Genomic DNA, 15,462 nt, shown 5'->3' on the forward strand with positions numbered 1-15,462 from the left:
AAATGTATTTAAATACTATTTTATAAATAATTACTACTATTTTTAAATACTATACCCGATTTTTAAATACTATTATTTTTAACTAATAATAATAATATTAAAAAATATATTATTTAGATGTCAAATTCTTTTTTATTAATAAAAACGTTTTTTTTAAATCATTGAAATACAATTTTTTTAGATGATTTTTTATAATAGTAAAAAAAAAAGGGCACACTGCTGGTAAATCCAGAAACAAATTAAACATATACATATACACACACACACATTTATTTTTTTACATAAAAAAATAAAAATGCATTTAAATCAGCGCTCAGCCTCTAATGAAGAAATCTGATAAAACATCTTACCTTGGTGCAAACAAAGTCAACTAATGTGGCTTCTTCTTCACCAATGTACTCTACAATCTTCTTATTGATCCACGGTCGAATACGCTTCTCCATAAGGGCCTGTGAATATTCAAAAAGCATTTTACAGTTATACATTAAACACACATTAAAACACAGCTCAAGAATTAAGAAGAAAAACACTCCACTTTGCTTACCAAAACAAATAAAATAAAAAAGGAAGTTCAATTTTCATTTGATTACACAGAAAAAAAAATTATTTAAAAAAAATTGTTTTATGCTTTTATTTGATTACCAGTTTTTGGTGCAGAAAAACTACAAGACAACATAGAATTTCTGAAAAAATAAAAGATTTCATAGAGCCCTATTACATATATAAAATAAGTAAACTATTAAGCTGTTAAAGTTTCATAAAATCATTTGATTAGACACGGCTAATGATAATTAAAAAAATAATTAAAGCATTAAAATGGAATCCTGAAAAATTCAAACAAAACACGGAAAAGGTTTTTAAATGAATTTGTGGAATAAAAAAATAAAAAAATTAATGGCACACTGCTGGTAAATTGTAAACTTTACTAACATTAATTATTAAAACAAAATCCAGAAAAAATTAAACAGAATATGGAAAAATATAAAACAGATTGTACAAGTTTCATGATTTATGAATCAGACATGGTTTTGGATTAATAAAGTGGATTTGCTGTCACCCTCACCGTGTCGACGACGGACCAGTCGAGAGGGTAGTTGAAGAGCTCTGGTTTGGCAGTGGGTATCTTCTCGATCAGACTCTTGATGTGTTTGCGCTTCTCTTCAGTATTGGCTCCTTTGTCGCCGGCCGCCGCGCTCATGTCTGCTCCCTTCTCCTCATCCTCGTAGTCTAAAGGCACCAGCTTTCTCTTCCGAGGTGCCTCGTCCACTTCGTCGTCATCAAAGCGATTGAAGACGCTCTCCACCGCCAGCTTCTTCCGCTTGGCTACACTGGGCTGTCCTGGACTACCGGTTGAACCTTGCGACGGGATAAAGAAAGGTTTCCTAGTGAAAACTGAGCCAAATATCACTAGTTTTGTTTATTTTATTTGTTATATGATATATTGTTATAAAATATTTATCTATTTATTTTCATTAATAATTAGTTTAGATGGTATATTTGCATACATCTATCACTTTATTGTTACAGGGTTCCTACACCACCTTCCATTTCAAAATTCCATACTTTTCCAGACTCAAATTTCCAGTAAATTTTCGGACCATATTTAACATAAATGGTTCATATAGCACTATTTATAGCTTTATATTTGGTATATATTACAGTCATCTATAAATATTTTTATTTTTTCTTACATTGATTTTCTCTAAGTGACTTTGGCATGCACACAAGAAACTTTTTTGTGCCCTCGAAAAACTATTCAAGTGCATGGGAACTTTTTGCATGCTTACACATTACAATTTCTGTTCCCACTTTATATTAGGTGGCCTTAACTACGATGTACTTACATTACAATTAAAAATGTGATATAATGAACTTGTGTTACATGCATATAAAAATATAATTACAATGGAAAAACATGCATGTAATTAATTTCTGTAATTATATTCATAGTTTCACTGTTGACCCATCCCTTACACTTTAACCCAACCTTAAACCTACCCATACCACTAAACCTGTCCCTAACCTTACCCGTATCCCACCTCAATAGAAGAAGTGTTTTGCAATGAAATATGAACACAATAAGTACTTTGTAGTTATTTTCTGATGTAAGTACAGAGCAGTTAAGGCCATCTAATATAAAGTGAGACCTAATTTCTAGTTTTATATAACCGATTTCATTTGTGCATCACTGCCATCTACTATGAATAAAAGGAGAGCATGGATGCACATGAATTAATAGAGATCTACTTGCTCAAAATTTGGCTTTCCTTATGGTAGTACCTCTAATATCAAGGCCTAATGTCCAATTTAGCACATCCTCTGCAGCAGCAGAAAAACCATGACACAAAATGGGCTGATGGAATAATACAGATATGTGCATTGACTTTCCAAGTACAAGGGTCTATAAAAAAAGACTGGTATTATAAAAAAAGAAAAAAGTAAGTGTTCAAAATGTGGCTTTCGTAAGGACAGTATGTCATATTTCAAGGCCTCAGGTCTCTTTGACACACATTCTGTGTTGCCCAAGACACCACACCGCCAAATAGGCTCATAGGTTCAGTGTGCATTGTCCAATATGCTCATTTTAATGGTTTCTCGTGCACAAAATATGTATACATTTTATTTTTGCAAAGGTCCTCGAGGCTCTGTCATACGGTGCTAAGAGTACTGAGAAAAACAACCCCCAAAACAAAACATTTTGCATAATTAAAAAGTACACCTTGAATTCATTTAGTCGTGTTTGACAATCACTAAACGGCTGCCATGAAAACATTTCTTGTATGATGAACTTATTTTCATTAAATTCTTACTTTTCTATTATAAAAAAATAAATGGGGGCAAAAGTCTGGAAATGCTAATATTTTTCCATACTCTGCTTTCTTTTTTCCATACTTTTCCAAACCACATAGGCACCCTGTTTTTCATTAAAGATTTTTTATTTTTTTTCCTATACTTGGATGTATTTATCTTTTAAATTTTCACTAGAAAAAATACATTTAAATAATTGATTTAAATACTATATTTGAACATATTTATCAAATTATTTCTCATTCATAGGAATTATTTTAAGATGTCTTAAGATGCATTTTTTTCAGATGTCTCATCCGGTTTTAGATCTAAACTTTGTCATTATTGGAAAGTTGACAGACTCGTAGAGGAGGGAATTTGGAACGTAAACTCTTGCAGAAGGAATGCAGGTGGATTTTTTATCTTATAAATCTACATCCTCTTGGTATGAATGAAGACTTGTCTTTGAATTGTTTTTTTATAATTATTTAAGGATATACGGTGGGACTCTAAAAAGTATGATGTTTACTTATTATATATAAAATCTGATGCTAAGAATTTGTATATACACAGGTACATCTCAAAATTTGAATATCGTGAAAAAGTTCTTTTTTTATTGTAACTTATTTCCAAAAGTGAAACTTTCATATATTTTAGATTCATTACATGTAAAGTAAAACATTTCAAAAGTTTTTTTTTTTAATTTTGATGATTAGAGCTTACAGCTCATGAAAGTCAAAAATCAGTCTCTCAAAATATTAGAATATTTCCTAAGATCAATCAAAAAAAGAATTTGCCAAACAAAAAAAATTCAAGTTCTTTAAAGTATGTTCATTTCTGCACTCAATACCGGCTCCTTTAGCACAAACTCCAGCATCAGTGAGGAATGGCATGGAAGCGATCAGCCTGTGGCTCTGCTGAGGCACTCTTGAGTCTTCAGCTCGTCTGGATTGTTGGATCGACTGTTTCTCATCTTTCTCTTGAAAATATCCCATAGATTCCACATGGGGTTCAGGTCAGGTATGTTGGCCACTTGGAAGTGTTTTTGGCACTGTGGGCAGGTGCTAAAGTCCTGCTGGAAAAGGAAATCAGCTTCTCCATAAAGCATTGACTCTGGACTTGATAAAACACAGTGGACCAACACCAGCAGACGTCACGGCACCCCAAATCATCACTGACTGTGGAAACTTCACACTGGACTTCAAGCAGCTTGGATTCTGTGCCTCTCCACTCTTTCTCCAGACTCCAGACATTGATTTCCAAATGAAAAGCAAAATTTACTTTTATCTGAAAAGAGGACTTTGGACCACTGAGCAACAGTCCAGTTCTTTTCTCCACAGCTCAGGTAAGACGCTTCTGATGTTGTCTCTGGTTCAGAAGTGGCTTGGTAGCCCTTTTCCTGAAGACGTCTGAGCGTGGTGACTCTTGATGCACCGACTCCAGCTTCAGTCCACTCCTTGTGAAGCTCTTCCAAGTGTTTGAATCAGCTTTGCTTGACAGTATTCTCAAGCTTGCGGTCATCCCTGTTGCTTGTGCACCTTTCTCTACCCAATTTCTTCCTTCCAGTCAACTTTGCATTTAATATGCTTTGATACAGCACTCTGTAAACAGCCACCCCTTTCAGTAATGACCCTCTGTGACTTACTCTCTTTGTGGAGGGCGTCACTGTTCATCTTCTGGATCATTGCCAAGTCAGCAGTCTTCTCCATTATTGTGGTTTCAAAGAACAAGAGATACCCGGAATTTATACTGTAGAGATGGTCGTTTAATGAAACTCAAATGTAAATATTCTAATATTTTGAGATACTGATTTTTGACTTTCATGAGCTGTAAGCTCTAATCATCAAAATTAAAAAAAAAAAAACTTTTGAAGTGTTTTACTTTACATGTAATGAATCTAAAATATGAAAGTTTCACTTTTTGAAATGTTACAATAAAAAAAAAAAAAAAAATCTTTCACCATATTCTAATTTTCTGAGATGTACCTGTATATGTATTTTTTGTATCCTTGTGATATTAAGTGTATTAAGGTAATACATGGTTTAATGAGCGCAGGTGTGCGTCTGGTAGCACATGGCACTGAGGAAGGGTTAATACCCGAAAACGTTTTGCACTATTTAGTGACCTGAGTAATAAATGATATAAGCCTTTTTAGACTGTTTGGATGAGTGCGGATCTCTTTGTCTATAAACCTTTGTATTTTTTGGATCTACGCACCGTATATTATTGGTCTACTGGACTTTCAGACGAGTGTTTGGCGCTACGACTTTTTCCATGTGTTGATTAGGAATTATTTTAAAAAATGAAAATAAAATAATTCATTTAAATACTATACTTGAATATATTTGTTTTTGTTTATTTCAATTGTGCAATTTGTGTTTGTTATTGGCCATACCATCCTGATTGGAAACCTTTCCTATCTCAAACTCACCTAGTTTGAGGCTAAGGCCGATCTTGGGCCGATTCTCCTCCTGAAGCGGGATCTCGAGCGGCGAGTTCTCGTGAGGGATGATGATCCCGCAGGGCGACTCTTCTCGGGGCGTGTTGGGTGTGGCGTTTCCACTGGCTGAGGACACTGAGGGGGCGGCCACGATGGGCCGCATGGTGGGTTTGAGGCAGGGTTTCACCTCCTCTTCGTCCTCTAGCTCCTCCCCTTCCTCTACATCATCGTCAGAGGGAACGTGAGCCTTACGCCGCTCTCTCTCCCGGCCTCGGTCGCGCTCTTCTCGAGAGGGCTTGTGCTCTCTCTCTTCCTCGGGCTCAGGCTTCACGGGCGGCTGCCGCAAACGCTCTGCCTCTTCCTCCATCTGACCAACACAAAAGCATAAGATGTGAAACAGAAGAGAGCAAAACATGGAGCACTTTGGTTTTAAGCCACGAAACACTGGTCAACACTGAGATGAATCACAATACACACTTTGATTTGAAAAGCAGAAGACAACAAATAGTCCCATTACACACTGCAAATGAGATTATTAAAAAACAAACAAAAACCATAATATTAGAACACTGGCTCAGTTATTATGAACAAAATAAATAAATAAATATATATAACATTAATATTAGATTTATCAGTTTATTTTTCATTAATTAAAAAATAAAGATTCATTCAGATACTATACTTGATTAGATAAAAAAGATCATTAGTAACAAATTAATAATTTAAATCAAATAATATTACTCATTTAAGTACTATACATGAATATTTAGCAATTTATTATTTTATAATTTACAAAGCAATTAATAAAATTGAAACATGAAATAAAATTTCATTTCAACAATACTTGGAACATTAAATTTCTCATTAATAACAAACGATTAACAAAATAATTTAAAAGAAAATAGTGTAACATTTAAATACTACACTTGAATATATTTAAAGTATTCAATCAATAATTCAACATTTTAAAGAATAACAGGGGGAAAAATCTATTTTAATAAAATAATTTAAATAAAATTAAATACTGCACTTGAATATATTTATCAATTTATATTCAATAGAAAATTAAAAATAATGAAAAACTATTTAAAGATTGTATCTGAATATATTTATAATTTCATCAATTAACAAAAAAGTATTAATGAAATTGAAACAATAAAATAATTCATTTAAATATTACATCTCAATGTATCCATTTATTTCATTCATTAAAAAATAAGACATCTAAAATAATTCATTTAAATACTACAATTGAAAATATGCATCAATTTCTATTTTTCATTTGATTGATATTTAAAGTGCATTTCACTAAATAAATATGAATATTTGAATTATATCAGTGGACTCACTCTGCGCAGCTCAGCTTCTGGATCAGGATGTCCTTCTGCTAGCAGCCTCTGCCTGATCTCCTCCAGCTCTTCCTTCTCCCGCTTCCTGTCACGTTCATCCAGCTCTATCTCCTTCTCTCTGTCCCGCAGTCGCTTCTGAAGAGCGCTGCCCCTGCAGGCAAAGCAGAGAAACAAACCATTTAGGTCACGTCCACATTTTTCAGACAGAGTTTTGAGGACTTTAGTAGCAAGATAACTAGATTTGTTTGTTCTCAAGGTAATATGCCATTTCAGGTCTATCGGCCTCTAAATGTATTTTATTTAAAAAAACAAAGAATCATAGATTCGATGGTGCACAGAACTCACCTGTAGTATTTTGGGTCGTCTCTGTCGTCGTCATAGTCTTCCAGAAACTCCTTCAGCCGCTTGCCTTCTTTAGCCTGAGAAAACAATACGAGACAATCATTCAGTAATTCAAACAGATATATTCTATAAATTAATTTTCCCATTTATAAAAATTAGTAATATTAAAAAATAATGAAATAAAAATATATATTTGTACTATATCCAATTATTTTTCATTAATAAAATCAGTAAACTATAAAAGACAATTCAATAAAATAATTAAATTATTATTTTTTATTTATTTTTTCATTGATAAAAATAATTAAAAAAGTAATGAAAAATATTAGCATTTGAATTTATCAATTTATTTTTCATTAACTAATAAAAAAAATTCAAATAAAATATTGAAATTAAAATTCATTTAAATACTATACTTGAAAATATTTATCCATTTGTTTTTCATACTAAAATAATAAAATTTAATTAATAAATTAATAATAAACTAATGAAATAAATATTCACTTAAATATTATATTTCAATCTATTTATCAATTTACTTTTCATAAGCAAAAAGTAATTAAGAAAATAATTAATTTAAATTAGTGCTGTCAAATCGTTTAATCAGGATTATACATGTATGTGTATACACAGCACACACTTATATATCATGTAAACAAACTTTTATCTTGGATGCAATTAATCGTGATTAATCGATTTGACGGCACTCATTTAAAATACTATATTTCTATAGTTATCAGTTTACTTTGGAAACATTCCCCATATTATCCATATATATTTTAGGCTGAAATGCTTATGTAAATAGATTAGGAAAATAGTTGTTTACCATTTCACGCCGGCGTTCCTCCTCTCTCTCAGTCTCCTTGCTGTAGTCTCTGGCTTTCTTCCTCTCCCTGAGCTCCCAGTTCTTCAGACGCTGTTGTAATTAAAGAAGGTAAATAGTGGATCAAGACAGCTAATCATTCAGTAATGTGATCAGAGAGACTGAAAACAGTCGTTCACCTCCTGATACGCTGCCTCTTTCTCTCGCAGCTTCCTCTCCAGTTTGCGCCGTTCATACGCCTCTTCCTCATCTTCCTCACGATCACGCTTCTTCTCCTTATCTCGGTCTCTATCGTGACTCTGTTCTCTGAAAACGGACAGCACCCATCATGATATATGAAGTCTGTACTTTATTGTAGACACAAAACTTCAGATTTTGACTAAATCTGAATATGTTGGCATAGACATTTTGTAGCTCTACAAAAAAATAAAATAATAATAAAATTGTTGTAAATAAATGATTATAAATACCTTAACATTTTGTGTATTTCTGTATTTCTGTAAATGTTGCAAAAATTTATAAATATGAATTTTATATATAAATATTTAATCATTTTGCATAAATGAGACGCATAAATGTTGGTAAATATAAATACAAATTTGTTATAAATATTTATAAATAAATTATAAATACAACTGTTGACAATTAGATACTTTACATATACATATATACACACACACACATATACATATATATGTGTGTGTGTGTGTGTACACATATATACATACATACATATACACACATATACATATACATATATATATATATATATATATATATATATATATATATATATATATATATATATATATATATATATATATATATATATATTTATTAGGGGTGTAACGTTCACAAAATTCACGGTTATGTTCGATACGACACAGTGGTGTCACGGTTCGGTACGTTTTTGATAGAGGGGGAGGGGCAATTGGTTATGTTGCAATGTTGGAAATATTTCTGTTTTAAACCATGAAGGAGAGCCAATGGATATCACACAACCATGTGTTTGCACCAGGGTTTGCACACGTGCAAGATTTATGCCGGTGAACGTCTTAATCTCATTCAATTCACTATAAGCAGAAAGTGAAAGTAAAAATGTAATGACGGCGTAATGACGAAGCTTTCGGCATCTGACACCGCATATTCTCTCAGAGACAAAGAGAGACGAAGCTACTTCAACATATGCTGATAACGATACAGCCTATAGCAGTTTTCATTTATCTCCTTAATATTCCTCTTGTGGCCCATACATACTGAAAAATAAATAAATAAACGTATTTCGTGTTAAAAAGGTTGTTTTTGAAAGTCGGTGCTTGAAATAAAAGCTTTATTTCATTGATTTTTATTGATGACTGCAGTGTTAAAATTTTAATTATAGGATAATTCATTGTACGTAGCCTATAGCCTAACAGATCGGTTTAAAAACATTTTTTTTTAAAAGCATTTTAATTGAGGAGTAAATATAGCCTAATCTGATCCTCGCAGTGTGTCAGTTATGTGTTATTGCGGGGCAAATTTAATTTTAATTTAATAAAAAAAAAGGAACTTCATAATAATAATAGGCCTAAATAAATAATGCAACAGGCCTACATTAATTGGAAATGCCAAATCCTCTTAAGATTGCCAATAATTAATGTTTTTGACGATATCTCTGGCTATCGTCGATACAAGATCATCTCTGTCGATGATCTGTCGATCAAATACCTTTTAACAATTTGCATATTTATATTCATATATAATATATCAGTAGGGATGTAACGATTAACCACGAGCCGGTTGAAAATCAACTCAAATGCGTGACAATTCAAATCGGTTGAGATGCTAAACAAATCGTGGTAGGAGTCTATATGAATGTATATCTGAGGGGAAGTTACTGTCGTTAGAAAAGATTAGATGGTATTTTTGTTTATATGAAGAGATTTCTTTTATTTGTGTTATCTGATTTAGGGTTTGTTTTAAAATTTCAATTTAGTTTTGTTATTTACATTATATTTACATTTTGTTATTTAACAGATGCTTTTATCCAAAGCAACTTACAAGGAGAATAGAAGCAATCAAAACCAACAAAAGAGCAATAATGCAAGTGCTATATTAATATATTATAGCGTTATATTTCAATTTCACAAAGAAACGTACAGCATTTTGTCCAAGCAATAATAAAAGGACACAATTTATCATTTGTCTTAAATCTAATTTTGTAAACAAAATAAATAAATAAAAACCCTTACATCCCTAATATTCAGAAATATAAATGTATTAGTAGACATATACCTGTTTTTGCTGTCACTAAAACAAATTCCTCGTATGTGCAAACATACTTGGCAATAAAGCTAATTCTGATAAATGAGAAAATGTTAATATAAATATTGATAAATAAATACCTTGTTAAAAGGTATCAAACAGTTCAACACTTTTCATACAGAAAAATAAATAGATGTATACATATATAAAAATATGTTGATAAAGAAAATGACAAAATGTTAAATATACAAATATATATTTATGAATAAATACCTTGTTAAAAGGGATCAAATACTGTTTTAAAATATGTATATTAGTATTGATAAATATTCATAAATGTATATAGAAATATAAACGTAGATAAAAAAGAAATATATAAGTGAGAAAATGTTAATACAAATATGTATAAATAAACACCTTGTTAAAAGCTATCAAATACATGTCTACTTATATATTTATACATAATATTTCTGAAAATGTATAAGATAAAATAACTGATAAATAAAATGAAGTGAATATAAATGAGAAAAAAAGTTAAATTATATATACCGTGTGTGTGTGTGAGAGGGTTGCACGATATACCAGTACTACGGTAGTATCGCGATACTAAAACTTAAAAATACCCACGGTGGCATTGCATTTTAAACTGTAGTATAGTCCATACGGTAGTACTATAAGATATGTTGTATGCACGACAGGAACACTGTTTGAAACATTCATTTGAACATGCATGCCAGCAGAAATATTACAAGCCGATTGCCAAATGTCTTTTTGCTGTGCTCTGTGTAGTACAGGCTGTGTATACGCTTCATATGGTATTGAGTGTTTCCCGACGCTTCAGTTCAGTTTGCAATGAGAAATACTTGCACGATCGTTGTTCATGCTGCAGTTTATCAGAAGAAAGGGTCTGAATCAGACCGCCTGATATTATTTTTAAAAATAGCAGCTCAAGCATCACCTATTAAACTTTATAATATCTTACAAGAAAGTATTCTCGCAGTTTTATTCATTGTACCACTTCTAGAACAGGTGCAATAGTTCGTTTCTTGAAGCATCTTAGCGATCACGAATTCATCAACATAGCGGCTTCACACTTGGTTCTTATCAATCATCATAATAAGTCATAAAAGGAGTTTTATTTGTATAATATATAAATAAATAAATATATATTTATTAATGTTTTTATACATTTTAAATTAATGTGTTTTAATATACATGCTGCTAACTGGGAAATTCAAAGATATACAGTTCGGCAAAACGACACGAGCAAAAGTGCTGTTTTTGTTTCGTTTCTGTGTTCGAATCCAAATCTGCGTTGGCTTGGGAGAATCACTGATTCACTAAGCCATTCATAAAGATTCAACTGTTTCGAAAGAACCGTTTGAATGACTCAGTGATTCAATCATGAACACTTGCTGCCACCTGCTGGCGGTTTTAAGTTTCCCACCTAAAAGGCATATTGCATTCTTTTCCAGCATATTTCTACATTTAGAATTTAAAACATTAATCTCATAACATTATTTCTGCAATTATAAACAGCTTCTGTGCAGTGCTAAGTGAGAGTTTCATGGATAACAATACTAGTCATTCATTCACATTAACCCCTTAATTGTCACTCACATTTTTGAACAGACATTAAATTGCACTATTCAAACTTAAATTTTTATAATTCATGAACGAAACCATTTTGTAACGATTTTGATGTACAATTTTCATGGTAATGCAATGTCTGATGGGTTTCAAAAGGATGAATTTTGAGATTTTGTGTTTTCAATTGATATATAGTTTCTTATGATTTCTAAAGCGTGATGGGGAAAAAGGAAACTAAGAAAACTTTCTGTGACAAAGTTCAGAACTCCTGTTATGATGTAGATTTTTCAGGTGCACTCGTCATAAATTAATCTATTACTTTTCCTACATAATTTAACAAATAAAGTGGTAAAATATCTATTTAGGAGTCTTAGACCTTTCCATAGATATAGAGTTTGTCATGATTAGATTAGGATTTAATTTTAATATAGTGAAGTAAACCTAGGTGTCCCAGAGAGGGGACGGGTGACTGTTTTCATTTACATCTATTTATTATCACAATACTGCATGGTATCGTGATACTTCAGCTGGTATAGTATCGTAAGACATTTTTTTGGTATTGTGACAATCCTACTGTGTGTGTGTGTGTGTGTGGTTTATGAGGACACAAATTTGTATAATGACATGGGCATGACAGAGGTATTACAATATGAAGGTGGTTTATGAGGACACTGCCTATGTCCCCGTAATTCAAAAGGCTTAAAAAAACGTACTAAATGGTGTTTTTTTGAAAATCTAAAAATGCACAAAGTCTCCTGTGAGGGCTAAGTTTAGGTGTAGGGTTGGTGTAGGGCAATAGCACACACAGTTTGTTCAGTATAAAAACCATTACGCCTATGGAGAGTCCCCATAAACCACAAAAACCAACATGTGTGTGAGTGTGAGAGAGAATTTTTAAACATTTCCGATATTTCGATACATTACCAGTGTTTCTCATACATTGATTTATTTGTGGCGTTTGACTTTGTTGAATAAACATGAGCACTACATTACACGTTGCGGGTGTTTTATATGAATGCATCTCTGAAGGGAACTGACTGTCTTCAGAAAAGTTTCAATGACATTTTAATTTTATCTGATAAAGACGCGTTCATGAGCAGAACTGCTTTGATTACAGCCATTACCGGGAACACCGCTAGTTCTACCGCTCTTCACAGAGCCTCCTGCTAGCAGAGATTCAGATTGCAGTTTCAAGAATAAGCCCGGCTCAAGCAACATGCTTTTGTTGTTGCTCAACTTTCTTTTTTTTCTTTCTGCAGCAACTCAGAGCACTATTCATACTCTTTATCCTGGCTGAAGCACATTTGTTTCAGTCTATAAGAACAATCAGCCTACACTAGCAATCAAAAGTTTTTGAACAGTAAGGTCAAGGTGTTTTTTTTAAGCCTGCATTTTTTTTTGATCCACAGTACAGCAAAAAGTTACATTTTGAAATATTTTTACTATTTAAAATAACTGTTTTCTGTTTGAATATATACTAAAATGTAATTTATTTCTGTGATCTGCAGCTGTATTTCCAGCATCATTACTCCAGTCTTCAGTGTCACATGATCTTCAGAAATCATTCTAATATACTGATTTACTGATGATCAATATTTAAAACAGTCGAGTACATATTTTTCAGAATTCTTTAAATAGAAAGACTCAAAGATCAGCATTTATCTGAAATAAAAAGCTTTTGTTACATTTATACACTATTCCATTCAAAACCTTGGAGTCAGTATAATTTATTTATTTTTTGGAAAGAAATTATAGAAATTAATACTTTTATTTAGCAAGGATGCTTTAAATTGATCAAAAGTGATTGAAAAAAGACATTTATAATATTAAAAAAAGATTTGTTTTTCAGATAAATTCTTTCTATTCATCAAAGAAATCTGGAAAAAAATTCTACTTGGCTGTTTTCAACATTATAATAAATGTTTTTTGAGGAGTATATCAGAATATTAGAATGATTTCTCATGTGACTGGAGTAATGATGATTCTGCTGGTATAAGGAAGCGGTTAAAGTGATCGCGTTGGAGCGCACGCACACGCAAACAATAACAAACTAAAAAAAAACACGTCCGTTCCAGCATGGCTAACTTGACAGCGCAGTTGGTACTTTATCAAAATAAAATACAGTGAGCCAAACATCAGCGCACCCGCCTCTGTGTCACCGTTGGAACACGACTGAAGTACAAAGCCTATAATTTACATAAATAATAATAGTTTAGCATTCAGATACACATTGCAAATATGGAAATTTGTGCCGAATGAGAGAGGTAGGATACACGAGCACAAAGCCCCATTTCGCAAACAGTTGAGTGCGCAAGCCTTTAAAGTATACTCTTTTGTCAGTCTATGTGAGAGACGCATTCAGAATCAGCACATGGTTATAGTCTAGTGGGCTTTGTTGCGCAACTCATGGTTAAGGCTAGAAGGGATACGTATGGCGTTACATGGCATTCGCGGTTCTTCTACTGGCGGTTATCAAACAGCGTTGCATTGAATTGCGTGTATTCGTCGCAAGGTCTCATGCACCGAACCAAGATGTCCGTACCGTGACTGTTCAGTACGAATACATGTACCGTGCCACCCCTAATATATATGTATATGCACACACACAAATACATACATGTAAAAAATTGTTAAAAGGTAAGGTAGTGATGACTGATGAGAAAACTGGTGGATAAAGTGAAGGCTATGTATACATTCTGAGATCAAGACAAGCACTTGATGACACAACGTCTTGTGTACCTGGATTGACTGCGGTCTTCACTGCGGTCGCGGCTTCTGTCTCTCTCCCACTCTCTCCCCCTCTCGCGCTCTTTCGTGCGCTCGCGATCTCTTTCTCTCTCCCTCTCGCGCTCCCGCTCTCTCTCGCGCTCCCTCTCTCGGTCCTTCTCTCGCTCGCGGTCCCGCCGTTCACGTTCCCTCTCACGCTCCTTGTCTCTCTCCTTGCGCTCCCGCTCCAGCTCCTGCCTCTCCTTCTCTCTCTTCCCCTTTTCCTCCTCCAATTTCTGTAGGAAAACGGGGAGGGAAGTTTTCGGATTAGCAACTGCTCACGCACAAGACAGAAGTACATGATACTACATCACTCTATGAGGAAGTGGTTTACAGTCCCTGACCATTCACATATGCACTCATATACAGGCACCAAAAGTCTGAGACCAATAAAGTATTTAAGCAATAAATGTTGAACTATAAATTACATTATCAGCATAAAGGGTCAAAATTTGATTTAAGAAATTATATTTTTATGACCATATCACTGGAGCTACATGAACAAAACCTGACGATCATGTTCTCCAGAATAATCTGAGGTCAAGCAAAGGTATCTTTAGCTTCAATGGAGGTAAAAGCATCTACAAAGAGTCACATGATCAGATGCATATTTGATTAGTGACAAAGAAATAATGCAGAACTTTAAAAGTGAAGTTGGTCATTTGAAATTTTTTATTGAGTTTGCAAATCTGTTTGGTGGCGCTAGTGAAACAGAAATTACGCGTTTCACTTTTAAAATGTTCTTCAAGCTTATGTCAGCTTGTTTCTGCCACTAAATAAATACATAAAGGTAATTGCGGCTTTCTTACAATTCTGACTTTTTTTTGCAATTTTAAGGAAAATAAATTCACATTACGAGATATGAACTCACTATTGAGGAAAAAATCTGAACTGTGACAAAGTCGCAATTATCTTAATTACCAAAAAAAAAAAATTGCGAGATTAACCCAATAAAAAAAAAAAATGGAATCGTGAGAAAATGTCTTATGAATATCCTAATATCCTAAAGTCTGAATTGTGAGGAATATATATATACAGAGAGAGAGAGAGAATTTTAAGGAAAAAAAAAAAAAAATCTCCTGAATTAATTTTAAATATATTTTAAAAGTCTAATTTTATAT

The 15,462-nt window shown here is 32.9% G+C and overlaps 1 protein-coding gene across 4 annotated transcripts in view; it reads right to left on the bottom strand.

Annotated features, from left to right (window-relative positions):
• LOC306880503 (RNA-binding protein 25-like) overlaps window positions 1-15,462 on the bottom strand; it is a 37,940-nt gene that overhangs the window by 1,369 nt on the left and 21,109 nt on the right. For 2 of the 4 annotated variants that reach the window (XM_079434051.1, XM_079434049.1), the window contains 9 exons: window positions 14,315-14,577; window positions 8,212-8,238; window positions 7,921-8,047; window positions 7,745-7,834; window positions 6,922-6,995; window positions 6,577-6,727; window positions 5,219-5,594; window positions 1,064-1,356; window positions 351-449 (listed from right to left, as the gene is read on the bottom strand). In XM_079434051.1, the coding sequence (XP_079290177.1) occupies window positions 351-449; window positions 1,064-1,356; window positions 5,219-5,594; window positions 6,577-6,727; window positions 6,922-6,995; window positions 7,745-7,834; window positions 7,921-8,047; window positions 8,212-8,238; window positions 14,315-14,577 (1,500 nt within the window). The remainder of the gene's footprint in view (window positions 1-350; window positions 450-1,063; window positions 1,357-5,218; window positions 5,595-6,576; window positions 6,728-6,921; window positions 6,996-7,744; window positions 7,835-7,920; window positions 8,048-8,211; window positions 8,239-14,314; window positions 14,578-15,462) is intronic. The other 2 variants (XM_079434052.1, XM_079434050.1) reach the window with 1 other exon arrangement.

Source organism: Barbus barbus (assembly GCF_936440315.1).
Source record: "Barbus barbus genome assembly, chromosome: 14".
Taxonomy (NCBI): domain Eukaryota; kingdom Metazoa; phylum Chordata; class Actinopteri; order Cypriniformes; family Cyprinidae; genus Barbus; species Barbus barbus.